At 42.0% G+C, this 18,127-nt stretch overlaps 1 protein-coding gene across 2 annotated transcripts in view; it reads right to left on the bottom strand.

Moving 5' to 3' along the window:
• Positions 1-18,127, bottom strand: part of B3GLCT (beta 3-glucosyltransferase) — a 632,866-nt gene that overhangs the window by 39,726 nt on the left and 575,013 nt on the right. For both annotated transcript variants that reach the window (XM_068267036.1, XM_068267037.1), the window contains 2 exons: positions 17,796-17,909; positions 4,887-4,986 (listed from right to left, as the gene is read on the bottom strand). In XM_068267036.1, the coding sequence (XP_068123137.1) occupies positions 4,887-4,986; positions 17,796-17,909 (214 nt within the window). The remainder of the gene's footprint in view (positions 1-4,886; positions 4,987-17,795; positions 17,910-18,127) is intronic.

Here is an 18,127-nt window from a genome sequence, read left to right as displayed (position 1 = left end):
CATGGACAGCATTATAGGCCGACATACTGTATATTATCTGCTACATATACGGTTAAGATTCAGGATCTCTACAGAAATCTTGTGTGGCAATGGATCTCTGACAACTGCATGTGCATATACAGCAGTAATGCGATTGAAATGTTAAAGAGGAACTTTAGCGAAAAAGGGGAAAAAAATAAATTGGTACATTGCAAAGTGAGAAATTAGATAAATAGAAGAGAGATCAAGAAATTATTGACATTGTTCATATTGTTTGATACACAATGAGCCTGCATGTAATCATCTTTACTACTGGTAGACATAAAAAGAACTAGACAGCACCAACTGCCATTATCTATAACCACACCCACTAACAATGCGATAGACTAAAAGGTTTGTTTTCATTTTTTTTTTTTATAGATATTCATATGCACAGAGGGAGATACTGCTTTCTTGGCAGTTGGAAACAGCTGTTATTGCCCACAATGCAACAAGGTTCAAAGATGGGAAGCTGTCACACTGTGGGAGGGGTTTTTACCACAATATTAGCCATACAGACCCCCCTGATGATCTCTTTGGGCCTGTTTCCACTACACGCAGATTGGATGCAGAAAAACTGATCCAATGCAAGCCTATGGGCCTGTTTCCACTAAACGAGATTTTTCCCATAGGCATTCATTGGAGTCAGTTTTTCTGCATCCATTCTGCATCCAATCTGCGTGTAGTGGAAACAGGCCCTTCCAGAAAAGGTAAAGATTTCTAGTGATAAAGGAGGTATCAGCTACTGATTGGAATAAAGTTCAATCCTTGGTTACAGCGCCTCTTTAATGTTTACTTCCTGAGCCTTCAAGCTTAGTACTCGTCATTGAAGGTAATGCATAACTTTCAAATCCTCAGTTACAATGCTGTCTTTCATGTCATTTGTAAGGACTTATACAGTTTGGATAAAAAACTAAAGGATGGGAAAGTAACCACTCAGAAGTTCGGTATTCAAATGCCTTTTCTCCTTTTGAGGCTAATGCATTGATGAGGATACCCTAGACAAAAAATAACGTAATCAGCTACTGATTAAAAATGCAATTAAATGGCCTCATTGACTTTTGTGAAGTTCCAAAAAGCAGTAGCAGTCAATAGTTTGTAAATTAGCCATGAGAAAGCTGACCACTACTACGATCTGCCCTCATCAGACCCTGCTGCTGACACTTTCTGAAATGATGGAAAGAATTGTAGTGTGTGGACCGCCAGTTATCTTTTGATTAGCTACATTGTAGTTGATTGCTCAATAAAATCGATCTTTTGAATGACTGATGCAAAATCGACTGATGTATGGGCACCCTAAGAATTTTTGCGGAATCTTGAACAATCTGCTATCTATAACTAATTTCTGAGGAATAGTTATACCTGAAGCCTAGGTCCTACAGAAAATGGGACGAGCACAAACTGTTATAGCATAAAACTGAGGCATTTGGGTCTGAACATCATCACATACTAAACAGGGTAGGTCTCCTAGAAGACTGAGGGCCATATGCAATTCACTTTTTCACCTACGTGATATTTTAACAACTTGTAAATACAATTCAAATTTACACCACCAGCAAGCAAACAAATACTCAAAATAAGGATTACAGTAGTTTTCCACCTATTTTTTTGGTACTTTTTCCATTGCAAAGTGCTAGAAAGTTATTTTAAATGAAAAAATATCTCCTAAGAGAAAACTCAGGAGAAAAACTGAATTGCATATGTGCCCAGATGTCTTCTACTGACACCCGAATCATCTAAACCTTGCCATGTCTACTGCTGACACAATCACTAAGTTAATTTTTTTTAACCTAATGTTTATAACCATTTTTAAAGGGGCACTAAAGCGGAAAACTGTAAAATTTAAAATATGTGCAAACATATACAAGTAAGAAGTATGTTTCTTCCAGAGTAAAATGAGCCATAAATTACTTTTCTCCTATGTTGCTGTCACTTACAGTAGGCAGTAGAAATCTGACAGAAGAGTCAGGTTTTGGACTAGTCCATCTCTTCATAGGGGATTTTCAGCAAGGCTTTTATTCTTTATAAAGATATTCCCGAAAAAAGGATTTAAACAATGATGCTGGCCAGCTTCCCTGCTCCCTACACAGTTTTTTGGCAGTTGGACAGAGCAACTGCCAGTCACTAAATGCTTTTGAAAATAAATATATCCCTTAGAATCCCCTGTAAAGAGACGGGCTAGTCCAAAACCTGTCACTTCTGTAAGATTTCTACTACCTACTGTAAGTGACAGCAACATAGGAGAAAAGTAATTTATGGCTCATTTTACTCTGGAAAAAATGTACTTCTTATTTGTATATGTTTGCACATATTTTAAATTTTACAGTTTTTAGTTGTAGTGCCCCTTTAAGAGCAAACATATAATAGAATTAAGGTTAGAAAAGAATGGTAATATTGAAATGAAATTAATCAGGAACAACGTACTTATATTATATACTTACATTTTATAAGTATATACTATAAGTAAGTTGTTCCTGATTAATTTCATTTCAATATTACTGCAATTTTCTAACCTTAATTCTATTATATTTTTGCGCTTTGTGAGCTTAAAAATGGTTATAAACATTAGGTTAAAAAAAATTAACTTCGTGATTGTGCCAGCAGTAGACATGGCAAGGTTTAGATGATTCGGGTGCCAGTAGAAGACATTCAGGGCCATATGCAATTCAGTTTTTCTCCTGAGTTTTCTCCTAGGAGATATTTTTTCATCTTTGATTTAAAATAACTTTTTAGCACTTTGCAATGGAAAAAGTACCAAAAAAATAGGTGGAAAACTACTGTAAACCTTATTTTGAGTATTTGTTTGCTGGTGGTGTAAAAGTTATTTTATTTACAAGTTGTTAAAATATCACATACCGTATATACTCGCATACAAGCCGAATTTTTGACCCCCAAAATGGGGGTCAAAAGTTGGGGGGTCGGCTTGTATGCGAGTCTTCCCTGGTGGTCTAGTGGTGGGTGGGTGGGTGGGTGGTCCGCGCCCCGCTCCCCCCTCCCCGCTCCCCCCCGGCCGCCGCTGCTAATACCTGTTTAGGCAGCGGCCGCTTCCTAATCCGCGTTCCTCTTCTTAAGTGTCTTCTCAGAGTATCACAGCAGCGCGCCCGGCGCTGCTGCTGTGACGATGCAGGGGGCAGGAAAGAGCGGTTCCCTTGGCAACGGCGATACAGATCGCCGCTATAGGGAGCCGCGCTCTTTCCTGCACTCTACATCGTCACAGCAGCAGCGCCGGGCGCGCTGCTGTGATACTCTGAGAAGAAACTTAAGAAGAGGAACGCGGATTAGGAAGCGGCCGCTTCCTAAACAGGTAATAGCAGCAGCGGGGGGCGGGGGGCGGAGCACTACCTACCTATGCTGGGCACTAAACTGGGCACTATACTGGCTAAACTGGGCACTATACTGGCTAAACTGGGCACTATACTAGCTAAACTGGGCACTATACTAGCTAAACTGGGCACTATACTGGCTAAACTGGGCACTATACTGGCTAAACTGGGCACTATACTGGCTAAACTGGGCACTATACTAGCTAAACTGGGCACTATACTGGCTAAACTGGGCACTTTACTAGCTAAACTGGGCACTATACTGGCTAAACTGGGCACTATACTAGCTAAACTGGGCACTATACTAGCTAAACTGGGCACTATACTGGCTAAACTGGGCACTATACTGGCTAAACTGGGCACTATACTAGCTAAACTGGGCACTATACTGGCTAAACTTGGCACTATACTAACTAAACTGGGCACTTTACTAGCCATACTGGGGCACTATACTAGCTAAACTGGGCACTATACTAGCTAAACTGAGGCACTACCTACCCATACTGGGCGCTATACTGGCTATACTGGGCACTATACTGGCAATACTGGGCACTTTACTAGCTATACTGGACACTACCTACCTATACTGGGCACTATACTAGCTATACTGGGACACACTGGGGGGCTGCACCAATCCAGCATTTCCTACCCCCGGCTTATATGGGGGTCAATCATTTTTCCCTGTTTTTTTCAGGGAAAAGTTGGGGGGTCGGCTTATATGCGGGTCGGCTTATATGCGAGTATATACGGTAGGTGAAAAAGTGAAATAAGTATAGAATATAAGTAAGTTGTTCCTGATCAATTTAATTTCAATATTACCGTACTTTTCTAACCTTAATTCTATTATATTTTTAATCTTTGGGAGCTTAAAATGTAACATAGAAAAGATGTATTCCCATTCATTGATCTCAGGGGCAGCGTAAGGCGGCGGAGCGCACGCGGCGTCGCACCAGCAGCAGTGCAGGCTATCTGGACGGATATATCTGTCCAGATAGTCCTAAGTGGTTAAATCTGTTTTAACAACTTTTACTTTGAATACAGTTTTTTTTTTATATATATATTTTTTTAAAGTTTGTTTTACTTGAAATGCGATTGTTGAGCTGTGTAAAAAAATAAAATAAAAAATAGAACACTCCATCATCAAAATTGATCTATGTGAGAAGTCAAGCCCATGCGGCATTTAAAACGCTTTCTGTGAACAAGGCTGAATGGAACTCAGATGGTGTTGAACATACAGCCCATTAAACCCTAGGGGAAAATAACTGTGCATTGTGTATGGATGTTCAAATACAAAATAAACGATAAAAATACAAAAAATCATTTCAAAATAAAATAGGTCAGTGATACACCCTGGTGTGAAACTCAAATGGAGCATGGATTCATTCCAAATTCTTGCGTCCTCAAACTCTGTTATTGTCAAAAGAGAACAGTTGAGTACATAAAGAAAAGAAAATCCTTCTGCGGGTCTGATTGATTGAGTCTACAGAGAAACGCAAACAATGTACCTTTCAAATATGAAAAAGAAGGATTAAACTAGCCACATACCTGATCAGAGTATCATCATCCACAATGACCAACCAGCGTGCCTTTGAAATTTTTGACTTTAAAAATCTCTCCAAAATAGCAAAAGTCTTTCCACAGTGCCCTGTAGGGGAAAAAAAGGTTGATATTAAACTACAGGGGCACCTTATAAAGTGTTATGGACGTGGTCCTGAAATCAATAATCGAATTGCAAAAAGCACAGTGTAAAAAGCGCAGATAGCAACACATGTGCTTTACTCTTTATAAACCCATTGCAGGAAATTTACAACCTTGTCAAAGCATTCATTTTCAAAAATTGGTCACTAAGGCCTGGTTCACACTTGCACTACAGTGGCAAACTGATTACCCTCCGTTGCTACTCCATTTTCGTTTAGTTTCCCCACATAACCCCCCCCCGACCCCAAAGTGGATTTTGCCCCTTAGAACAATCAGTTTCTTTACTAGCGTGAAGAAACGTTCTGTTTTCTCATTACCCCCAATGCATCGCTTCAGCTTCCGTATCTGTTCCGCTGGGCTCGGTGGTCCCAAAAAGTCAGGTGCAGCAGGAAACTTGCGTTCTCTTCAGCGGATCGTGCGAAAGGGATCCGTGTGAATGAACAAATGTGAACAGATAGGTTAACATTTGATCCATTCGCATCAGTTAGGATCAGTTCTGCAAACGGACTTTTTTAATGCCATTGTGAACCGGGCCTTACCCAATTAGTTTGTTTAAAAAAAAAATTAAAAAAAAAAAAAAGACATCCATCAAATGCAACTAGAAAATAAGCAAAATGCATAGTTCTTGTGAGATGCATATAAAATGTTGGGAAGACCACTTTTCCGCATTTTCCGACCAGCTCTGGCTTGAATACTCACCTTTTCAAGATTTAAATTTTTAAAATGTTCACATTTAATACCATACAAAAGAGTTTGCCTTATTCATGCACACTTTTTTGATTGTTTGAGTTAGCATTCTATTTATCCCACAGCAATCCAGGAGGCCTGAGGCCTAATTCTAAAAGAAAAAAATAATTTACATTGTGTTACTGTGGAAAGCTGTTAAAACCACTGTTGGACTTCTTATTGTGGTCTATGTCTCCACTGTGAAGACCTTGGCCTCTGTAATTCACTTTTTCAAGTTTTCCCCTAGGTGATATTTTACACCTCATCAATAAAATGCCTTTTAAACCTGAATAATTGCCAGTACTTTTTCACCTACTTTTTAGTTTTTGTTTTCCTTTTCAATTTCAGAAAGCGATTTTAAACAGAAAATGAAAAATGATCTTCTAGGGGAAAATTTAGAAGAAAAAATGAATTGAATAATGGTCTTTACCTTGTTCATAAACCCCTGGATTATCCATTGATCCCCAGTAATTTTATTTGAACTACCAGACTACATTTCAGCTGTAATAAAGCAGCCATATACCTATTCTAATTGATTACTGATATAGTCACATGACAACAGTCCCCCTCTCTAAATTCAAAGGATACCAATTATTAGGGGGCATTATGGGTGTATTCATCAAGTAGCCCCAGCATCTTCTTCCGTGTGGGAATGTTGCTGTAGCTTTAAGGGGCCCATACACTCAGCCGATTTTCTGGCCGACCGATCGATACAGATCGATCGATCGCAAATCGGTTTGCCAATCGACCGATCGATGGCCGATTTCGATGGATTTCCATCGATCTGGCAGGGTGGAAAATTTAGGTCGATCTGATGAGATTGCTTATCATTTTGCATTGGCCTTAATGGAAATCTGATGGCTAAAAAATTCCATCAGATCGAATTTCAATAGATTTCAAACTGAAATCTATTGGAATTTTATCCTAGTAAAAAATGTTCTAAAAACACATCAGATAGATCATCAGATGCATTTCTTATCTATCTGCTGCCAGTCTGACGAGTGTATGGGCACCATTAGGCTGCTGCTTATAGTACACTGGTCTCATGTGTAGACATGTTTTTGAGCTCTGGCTGATAAGGCACCACCCACTGCTCTCAAGATACTCAGCTCCAATCATGCTTTACAATACACCAGCACAACAGTACTAAACACAGTAGCCATTAATTCAGTATATCAGAAATGTGCAGCATTGGACAAGGCACAGTTGCGATATTTGGAAAATCTTAATGAAATTTAGTAATTTATTAGGCAAAAAGATACTTAACATTGTATGTATATTTCATAATATTTCATTTTTTTCTGCCAGACATGGACTTTTATTGGTACAGTCTTTAGACTTCGGAAGCAAATCAAAATGTTGCCATGGGGATCGTTAACTCCCGCTACACCCAGGACTGCAAACAGGGCTACTGCTCTCAGTAAGGCCCTGCTGTTTATACGCTCTGTACTTCTCAGCCTTCACTGCATACAGGGCTATTGCTATCAGTAAGATACCGCTGTGCATAACTGCAATTTCCAGCCTGTAGTACCTTAACATAGCAGTGCCTTTCTTCACTAATCTTTAAGGAAGCATACACACATCCAAATTTGATTGGTGTATGAATGGCCAACTTCCTTGTAGTATGAGAGCAAACAGATTTTGAATACTATAAACAGATTGCGTAGATTAGCTCTCATACTACACAGAGGTGGCAAACTTGTCAATCATTGGCCAATCAAAATTGGAGGTGTGTACATGGCTTAAACCACTTCTCAATATCTGCACTCTGGACCCCGTTCCCTCTCATCTCAACCCCAGCTCTTCAACTCCTTAAAACAAATCTCTTAACACAAGCTTATAAATTGCCCTTGCCATATCCACTAGCCGCTCCATCTCCTCGACTAGTGCTTCCACCGCACTACACTGTAGACTGTATTCTAGATTGCGTGGTTGCAAGGTCCTCCCCCTACTGTTTTCTGTTTATGCCGTACTTAAACAAGTGAACATATACCTGCATCAGTTATGTTTTAAACCACACATCAACTATGTATGTATTTTGTACTTAATATTATTTATTCTATTTATAAAGTGCCAATATATTATGCAGCCCTGGACAATAAATACATACAATGGTAAAAAGGATGACAGACATAACAAGCTTATACAACATAGGACAAAGTTATTAAGGCAAACCGGGTACAAAAACATGATGAGATTTTGGGGTTGGGTAGGTTGGCCAGGAAATACAAGTATGTGGCGGTCATAGGAAAGGAGCACATGATCATGTAGAATACACTAGGGAAGGGAGGACCATGCCAAAGGCTTACAATTTAGGGGCAGGGATGATGGAAACACTAGGTTGGGCTGTAGATTAAGTATTCAGTAGAGTGTTACTGTGGGGTAGGGGGTAGTAGGCCATCTTGAAGAGATGGGTTTGGAGGGAGCAAGTCTGATGGGCAGTTGAAGGTAGTTCCAGAGGGTGGGGGCGGCTCTTGAGAAATCCTGCAAGTGCACATGGGAGTGGGAAATGCGCAGGGCAGTTAGGCAAAGGTCGTTGGAGGACTTATGTTGCTTCATATTCCGATTGTACTGTTTGCTGAATAGAGTTGGGCCGAACCTCCGATTTTAAGTTCGCGAACCCTGTTCGCGAACTTTCGCAAAAGGTTCGGTTCGCGAAAAAGTTCGCGAACCGCAATAGACTTCAATGGGGAGGCGAACTTTCAAAGTTTAAAAGTTTCTATCAGCTGGAAAAATGATAGAAAACATGTTTCAAAAGCTCTAATACCTGGAGCCACACCTAATTGAGTGAAATACACATCTCTGCTGGAGGACCCACCCCCCCTCCCTCCTCCAAGCAAGGTCCTTTATACCATTTGCCTATCTACACTAATTAGTTATGGGACAGCTGCTACACACTCTGCTAGGAAGATTTTAATCTCCCACCTCCCACCTCCCTCCTCCCTCCTCTTGCTGGCCTGAAATTGCTGGCCTGAAATTGCTGGCCTGAAATTGCTGGCCTGAAATTGCTGGCCTGAAATTGCTGGTTCAGGCCAGCAATTTCAGGCCAGCTTCAGTTGGTATAGTGGATAGTGTGCTTGTCCACCATACATTGAGACCCAGGTTCAAATCCCAGCCAATGTGAGTTGGCTTTTATGCTACAAATCCTTAAAGGGAACCTAAACGGAGAAGGATATGGATTTTTCCTTTTAAAATAATACCAGTTGCCTGAATCGCCTGCTGATCCTGTGTCTCTAATACTTTTAGCCACAGCCCCTGAACAAGCATGCAGATCAGGTGCTCTGACTGAAGTCAGACTGGATTAGCTGCATGCTTGTTTCAGGGTGTGATTCAGCCACTATTGCAGTCACAAAGATCAGCTGGACTGCCAGGCAACTGGTATTGTTTACAGGAAACAGCCATATCACTCTCAGTTAAGGTTCCCTTTAAAGGAGAACTGTAGTGAAAGGTATATGGAGGCTACCATATTGATTTCCTTTTAAGCAATACCAGTTACCTGGCTATCCTGCAGATCCTCTGCCTCCAATACTTTTAGCCCTAGACCCTGAACAAACAACAGTTTGACATTTTTGTAAGATCTGACAAGATTAGCTGCATGCTTGTTTCTGGTGGGATTCACACTACAGTGGCTGGATAGTGTACTGGTTAAGGCCTCTGCCTTTGACATGGGAGACCAGGGTTCGAATCCTGGCTAGGTCAAGTACCTATTCAGTAAGGAGTTCAAGGCAAGACTCCCTAACACTGCAGGGTGGCCTCTTGAGCGTGTCCCTGTGGCTGCAGCTCTTGAGCGCTTTGAGTCTGACAGGAGAAAAGTGCTATACAAATGTTTGGATTATTATTATTATTATTACTGCAGCCAAATAGATCAGCAGGGCTGCCAGGCAACTGGTATAGCTTAAAAGGAAATCAATATGGCAGCCTCCATATACCTCTCACTACAGTTCTCCTTTAAGCAACCTAATGGTTCTATTGCATTGAGCATTAATGGTACATTTTCGGCTAGCTTCACTTACTACTGTAGTGGTACAGTGCTTAGGGTGACGTGTCCACTACACAGTGAGATCTGGGTTCGATTCCCAGCTATGGTATGATGTATACTGGCTTTTAAAGTAGTATAATTCCCTGCCAGAAGAGACCCTCCTCCCTCCGGTAGGAGGGAGGAGGGAATAGGTTGAAGGGTTGAAGGGAGGTGGGAGGTGGGAGGAGGGAGGTGGGAGGAGGGAGGTGGGAGGAGGGAGGTGGGAGGTGGGAGGAGGGAGGTGGGAGGTGGGAGGAGGGAGGTGGGAGGTGGGAGGAGGGAGGTGGGAGGAGGGAGGAGGGAGGTGGGAGGAATTAAAACTCTCTAGCAGAGTGTGTACCAGCTGTCCCATAATTAGTGTAGGCAGACAACTGAGTCAAATGGTATAAAGGACCTAGCTTGAAGGGAGGGTGGGCGGGTCCTCAAGCAGTGTGTTTGACCATAACATGGCTGCTGACAGTGAAATGGAGGGTAAAAATTTTGTTTTTTGATGCGAACTGGGCGAAGCGAACTTCCGCAAACGTTCGCCTGCGGGTGGCGAACGCGAACCACCGAAGTTCGCCGGGAACCGTTCGCCGGCGAACCGTTCGGCCCAACTCTATTGCTGAACTACTCGTGTATTTATGCGCCTCCACTACTGACCACGTTGTATTTTGTACATAAAAAATAAAGAGCAATAATAAAATGAAACAACAATCCATTGGCTATCACAGTTTAAACATAGCTATTTTGGAAAGTTAAACTAAACATGTGTTTAATAAGGTAGCAGAAGGCGTAATAGAGAACCTTACACAAAAAGGCAAAGCGGGTGATTTATTGCTAATTAAAGCACGGTCCAGGCAGCAAACCGTTCTTGCTATTCGTTAATACTTAATAATATTTTAGTTGTGACAGGTTCACTTTCAAGCAAGTGGAGCAATCAACTCCTTTACAAGCATGCTCGCTATCTCTAATTAATGAAATGGTATTGTGAAAGGAAATTAAATTAAAAGAGAGTTAAGCTGATAGATTCTTAAGTGAAATACAATGTAGAGCTGCAGCAAGAAAAATTCAATTTGTGAAAGAATTGATGTTCTTTTTAACGCTATTACACGTTTATTTTTAACCTGAGCAATATTAACATTCCAGGAAGTTCGCTTTATTCATTGTATTAAGTGAATAATAAATGAGAGCAGAAACAACATAAGCTCTCGTAAGTAACTGTGTCAGCTAATCTCTATAAGCAGATCGCTCATGGATATCGGAATTAATCAAGCAGTAACACTGCCCTTGCAGAAAACATTTGGTGCTGCATCAGAATAGATCAATTGATTCTCCTATATTTGAGGACAAGAACTGCTTAGCTAATACTCTGCCAGAACTGTAGATTGGTCAGGTGGTGAGCTCCAAAGCTCTGCCAAATTTCTTTGTCCAATTGGAAGGGGCAGCAAGATAAGGAAGTCTGACAACCGAAAACTTGGGCGTTCGAGATTGTTGGAAGTTAAAATTAAATAATGGCAATATGGGGAGATTTGGGCGCCTTGGCTGCCTACAATGCAAAATACTGCTACAAATAGCAGGAGTTTGCCTATGGCGGCACCTGAAAATTAGTGTGTTTTTTTTTCAGGCGGCTTGGCAGTGGAGGGGACTGGACAGCTAAGGATAGGAATGCGGCAGGGGGTGGCTTTGTGAGTCGGTTAAAGTGAACTTCCAGACTAAAAATCTTCTCCTGAAAAGACTCATGCTCCCTGTCACCTCCTTTCAAAGCAAAATATGGCTGCCCCCAAGAAATCACAAACATTTGTCTGTTCTTTTAAAACAGTGGGTAAGAGATTATAATACCTATCGATTTTAAATAACATAACTAATGTAACAATGCCCGTATGTTTGTTTAGGCTGGAGTTCCTCTTTAAGGTTAGCCATGGGGAAGGCTAAGGTTAGCCGTGGGGTGCGGACAGTTAAGGTCAGGTGTGGGTAGGGGGTGGTTAATGTTAGGTGTCCAAGGGGAGAGGTTAAAGAGGAACTCCAGTGAAAATATTGTAATAAAAAAAGTGCTTCATTTTTACAATAATTATGTATAAAAGATCGAGTCAGTGTTTGCCCATTGTAAAATCTTTTAAATTCCTAATTTACATTCTGATATTTATGACATGGTGACATTTTTACTGTTGGCAGGTGATGTAGCTGCTGCATGCTTTTTTGGCAGTTGGAAACAGCTGTAAACCGCTATTTCCCACAATGCAGCAAGGTTCACAGACAGGAAACTGCCAGGAGTACCACGGTCCTCAGAGTTTCTTGTGGGAGGGGTTTCACCACAATATCAGCCATACAGCGCCCCCTGATGGTCTGTTTGTGAAAAATAGATTTCTCATGTAAAAGGGGGTATCAGCTACTGATTGGGATAAAGTTCAATTCTTGGTCGGAGTTTCTCTTTAAGGTTGTGCATCAGCAGAGGAAGGGTTCAGTGTGAGAATATGGTTAGATTTAGCCGTAGTAACTTATCGGTATCAATTACCGATATTTTACTATCATCATTGGAAATGCAAGAGTAGAATAGTAAATTTACCAATATTCTACTATCAGCTATTTCTGGACGCCCCAAATTCGGACACCTTTTTTCATGTATGCCTGACAATCTGTAAAATAGGTCTAATCTGTGAACCAATTTCAAAAGTAACTCTCAGCAGTGGCATGCCAATAATTGCGATGCTGATTCAAAGGAACGTAATTGCCCCTAAACACACTTAAAACTTTTATCAGTTGTTTAAAACAACACTAACCTCGCCTTTCCCTAACACTAACCTCCTCCATCTAGCTGTGATATGGTCACCAGGAAAAAAACACTAGTAGAATATTGGTAAGATTACCAATATAGTACTATTGGGCAATGGGTAATGTGATGAATATACTACCAGGGTTGCTCGTAAACTACGCCAGTGCGAATCTACGCGTCGTAGTCCGCAACTACGCATCGTAGTTAGTAGGCGAAGTTTAAAAACTATGCTTACGTATTTACATGTAGTCGTAGTACCGCTATTCGAAGCGTCGCCCGCTACGCGTAGTTGACGCATGTATTGCGAAGTCAACTACGCGTGCGGTAACCACGTCTATACGGATCATTGTTTGTAATTGCGCATGCGCAGAAATATTATTGCCCTTCTATATGTATACAATTCCGCATTGGAAGGTGGAATGTACGCATATATTAGTTCACGCATGCGCATATTTAGCGGATTAATGCGGACATTCTTCCGCATACGGGCATAAGTGTCCGCATACACTACGTGAAGCTTTTGTATTTTAATGCATAGTCTACGAAATGCAAACGTAGCGAATGTTTTGATTTCGAAAAAGTAGATTGCGAAGTGTAATTGCTTAGAACTACGCGTAGTTCCAGCGTAGCGAAGTTGGCTGACTACGACTATCCCTGTATACTGCTAATAAGCACTGTGTACTATGATCGTAAAATTACCTAATTTTTAGCGATTTACAAAATTTGTATTTTTACGATTGCTAAACTTATTCCTATTCTCACTTCAACCTTCCCTCGATCATCCCCTATCGATGTCTAACCCTATCCGATTCCCTCCCACCCCATTGTAATATCCACCAATATCTGTACCGTCTCCTCTGCTAAAAACTTCCTGCGCTGACATTTCCACTACTCAAATTACGCCCTGCGCTTCGCTATAGCCGCAATGATCACTGCACCCTAATTTTACAGATTATGAATAGGATAATCTGTAACTGCTAAATTTATTATTATTGATTTAAAAAAGTGTCTACAAATTTTCCAAGATACAAAAGGTGAGAGGGCCCTGTCCTTGCAATCTTACAATCTACAGGAATAGGGGGAAACAAGAGGTGGGGATAGGGTAGTTATCTGCAAACTTTGCTCTCCAGCTGTTACGGAACTACAAATCCCATTATGCATTGCAGGAGCCTGACAGCCACATGATTCATAAAGGCAAATGCATTTTGGGACTAGTAGTTCCTTAACAGCTGGAGAGCCAAGTCTGCAGATCACTGGGATAGGGGGAAACAAGAGGTAGGGAAATGTACATTGGAAATCTAGCCATGCCCACATTTCCACATGCTAATTTTCTTTGCTTTGTACGGGTAAAGCCTAGTTACAAGCAAAGAGGTCTAGCCCAGATAAGACACTCTGTCCTGTGCTTCTCCTGCAGTTTAAACAGCATGATGATGCACGGCAAGCATCCACTCCTCTCCAAACCCCCTGCAACCTTCCCCATCTCTACCCCCCATGTTCCCAACATCAGATGATCCCTCTAATTAGATCAGTGCGAGCCCTGGAAGGTCCCCCTGGTCTGCATTCTCATGCCTTTAACCAGTGCTGCTCGGATACCCCTTTTCAAAATCCGAATCCGATTCGGATCCGGATACCCTGCTATCCGATCCGGGTCGGATATCCGAATTCAAAATTTTCCTATCCGAATCCGATTCGGATATCCGACCCCAGTATCCGACCGGATTCGGATATCCGGATTGATAACCGGAAGTGGCCTTTAAATTGCTTTAAAAAGGTTTGTAAGGGTCAATTAGGCATGTAGCATCATTCTTTTTCAAAGGGGAACACTAATTGATGATGTGGGGACTTAAAATCCCCCCCCACAAAAAAAGGCTGTCAAAGGGCCAAGTGCAAAGTGCCAAATGCAAAGGGCCAAGTTCAAAGGGCCAAGTGTCAAGTGCAAAGGGCCAAGTGCAAAGGGCCAAGTGTCAAGTGCAAAGGGCCAAGTTCAAAGGGCCAAGTGTCAAGTGCAAAGGGCCAAGTGCAAAGGGCCAAGTGTCAAGTGCAAAGGGCCAAGTGCAAAGTGCCAAATGCAAAGGGCCAAGTTCAAAGGGCCAAGTGTCAAGTGCAAAGGGCCAAGTGCAAAGGGCCAAGTGTCAAGTGCAAAGGGCCAAGTGCAAAGTGCCAAATGCAAAGGGCCAAGTTCAAAGGGCCAAGTGTCAAGTGCAAAGGGCCAAGTGCCTAATGCAAAGTGCCAAGTTTAAAGGGCCAAGTGTCAAGTGCAAAGGGCCAAGTGCCTAATGCAAAGTGCCAAGTTTAAAGGGCCAAGTGTCAAGTGCAAAGGGCCAAGTGCCTAATGCAAAGGGCCAAGTTCAAAGGGCCAAGTGTCAAGTGCAAAGGGCCAAGTGCCAAATGCAAAGTGCCAAGGGCAAAGTGCCATGTGCCATGTGCAAAGTGCCAAGTGCCAACATGTGCAAACACGTGCAAAAATGTGCAAAGTGCAAACACGTGCAAACACATGCAAAATTGTGCAAACACGCGCAAACACATGCAAAAATGTGCAAACACGTGCAAAAATGTGCAAAGTGCAAACACGTGCAAACACATGCAAAAATGTGCAAACACGTGCAAAAATGTGCAAAGTGCAAACACGTGCAAACACATGCAAAAATGTGCAAACACGTGCAAAAATGTGCAAACACGTGCAAAAATGTGCAAAGTGCAAACACGTGCAAACACATGCAAAAATGTGCAAACACGTGCAAAAATGTGCAAAGTGCAAACACGTGCAAACACATGCAAAAATGTGCAAACACGTGCAAAAATGTGCAAACACGTGCAAAAATGTGCAAAGTGCAAACACGTGCAAACACATGCAAAATTGTGCAAACACGCGCAAACACATGCAAAAATGTGCAAACACGTTCAAAAATGTGCAAAGTGCAAACACGTGCAAACACATGCAAAAATGTGCAAACACGCGCAAACACATGCAAAAATGTGCAAACACATGCAAAAATGTGCAAACACATGCAAAAATGTGCAAAGTGCAAACACGTGCAAACACATGCAAAAATGTGCAAACACGCGCAAACACATGCAAAAATGTGCAAACACATGCAAAAATGTGCAAACACGCGCAAACATGCAAAAATGTGCAAAGTGCAAACACGCGCAAACACATGCAAAAATGTGCAAACACATGCAAAAATGTGCAAACACGCGCAAACATGCAAAAATGTGCAAACACATGCAAAAATGTGCAAAGTGCAAACACGTGCAAACACATGCAAAAATATGCAAACACGCGCAAACACATGCAAATGTGCAAACACATGCAAAAATGTGCAAACACGCGCAAACATGCAAAAATGTGCAAACACATGCAAAAATGTGCAAAGTGCAAACACGCGCAAACACATGCAAAAATGTGCAAACACATGCAAAAATGTGCAAACACATGCAAAAATGTGCAAACACGCGCAAACATGCAAAAATGTGCAAACACATGCAAAAATGTGCAAACCCGTGCAAACACATGCAAAAATGTGCAAACCCGTGCAAAAATGTGCAAAGTGCAAACACGTGCAAACACATGCAAAAATGTGCAAACACGTGCAAAAATGTGCAAACACGTGCAAAAATGTGCAAAGTGCAAACACGTGCAAACACATGCAAAATTGTGCAAACACGCGCAAACACATGCAAAAATGTGCAAACACATGCAAAAATGTGCAAACACGCGAAACATGCAAAAATGTGCAAACACATGCAAAAATGTGCAAAGTGCAAACACGTGCAAACACATGCAAAAATGTGTGTGCAAACACATGCAAAAATGTGCAAACACATGCAAAAATGTGCAAACACGCGCAAACATGCAAAAATGTGCAAACACATGCAAAAATGTGCAAAGTGCAAACCCGTGCAAACACATGCAAAAATGTGCAAACACGCGCAAACACATGCAAAAATGTGCAAACACATGCAAAAATGTGCAAACACATGCAAAAATGTGCAAACACGCGCAAACATGCAAAAATGTGCAAACACATGCAAAAATGTGCAAACCCGTGCAAACACATGCAAAAATGTGCAAACCCGTGCAAACACGTGCAAAGTGCAAAAATGTGGAAAGTGCAAACACGTTCAAAGTGCCATGTGCAAAGTGGCACTTTGCACGTGTTTGCACATTTTTGCACGTGTTTTCACGTGTTTGCACATTTTTGCAGTTTGCACGTGTTTGCACTTTGCACGTGTTTGCACTGTGCATGTGTTTGCACGTGGCACTTTGCACGTGTTTGCTCGTGGCAGGCAGGCAGCACCTGGCCTGGTGTGTGTACAACACACACACAATCACATAGCAGGCAGCTGCAGCAGCACTGCAGCACACACTCTTAATGTCACATTTATGACATCAATCAAGCAAATGAATGATTTAACTATACTGTAGTGATAGTGAAGGGGTTAATCACTGAACAGCTTAGGTTTATAACTATGTACAGCCCTTTGTAGGGCACCAGCAATGGAGCAGGAGCATGTCTCTCAGGAAGCATTCAGCAAGCCAGGACGATCTGTCTCATCATGGCAGCCCTCCTTATTATACCAGGGGGGCTGGCCAGTGTTCCTTTCTGTGATTGGGAGCCAGGGTTTAGGCTGGGAGGCCTCTGATTGGCTTAATGAGGTCAGGTGGGGCTGGCCAGGGTTCCCCTCTGTGATTGGTTTCTGGTGCTTCTGCTGGGAGCCCTCTGATTGGCTCCCATGACATCTGGACCTCATGCAGTGTTTCACTGGTCCAGATATCCGCGGATATCCGTACTATCCGCGGATATCCGTATAGCCCAGCCAACTATCCGCAGATAGCTATCCGGATACTGGACCAGCTATCCGGAATCCGGATCCGATCGGATAGGCCTAAAAAAGTCGGATATCCGAGTCTATTCGGATATCCGGTATCCTGTTGAGCAGCACTGCCTTTAACAACTAACCAATATACAGCATTATCTTCATGCCTCTACATTAGGTATGGTCAGTGAGATGCAAATTTTCTGACGATAGTGCAAATTTATTTCAGATTTCATGGAGCTTGGAAATCAAATGCAATTCACTGCTGATTCTGACATCCTTCATGCTGCTTGAAAATGAGCAAAGTCTGGAAAGTAGCATTTCATTGATCATCTCTACACCAATGAAGAGGCTGGAAAATGATCATGAAAAGCAAAATTATATTTGTAGCCAAAAAACTAGCATAGGGAAATATTTCAAGCACGACTTATCTACTTACCTCTTTCAACATTTGGAATCCCCAAGTCTATTGTTGGGATTGTGGGGTCTGCATAGTCGCTGTAGTACTCAAGGTGCATGGCTGTCTTCTCCCATGTCTGCTTGACAACAGGTACTGTAAGTAAACACATTCATCAAAAATCATTCCCTAGATTAATCAGATAAGGACCGCGCTAATTGAAATATACGCCCTGTTTTGATGGCTATCTGGCTGCCAGGGCATAGATTTCAACACACCGACACCGCGTATTCTTGCCGCTCCTGACGATCTTGCTGCTGTCTCCCCGCCATAGCTCACTCGCTCTGCCTTCTCTATAACAGCAGAGCCCTGTG

This window comes from Hyperolius riggenbachi, chromosome 2 (assembly GCF_040937935.1).
Source record: "Hyperolius riggenbachi isolate aHypRig1 chromosome 2, aHypRig1.pri, whole genome shotgun sequence".
Classification (NCBI taxonomy): Eukaryota; Metazoa; Chordata; class Amphibia; order Anura; family Hyperoliidae; genus Hyperolius; species Hyperolius riggenbachi.
The sequence above is the reverse complement of the archived record's forward strand: the minus strand, read 5'-3'. Positions and strand labels throughout refer to the sequence as shown.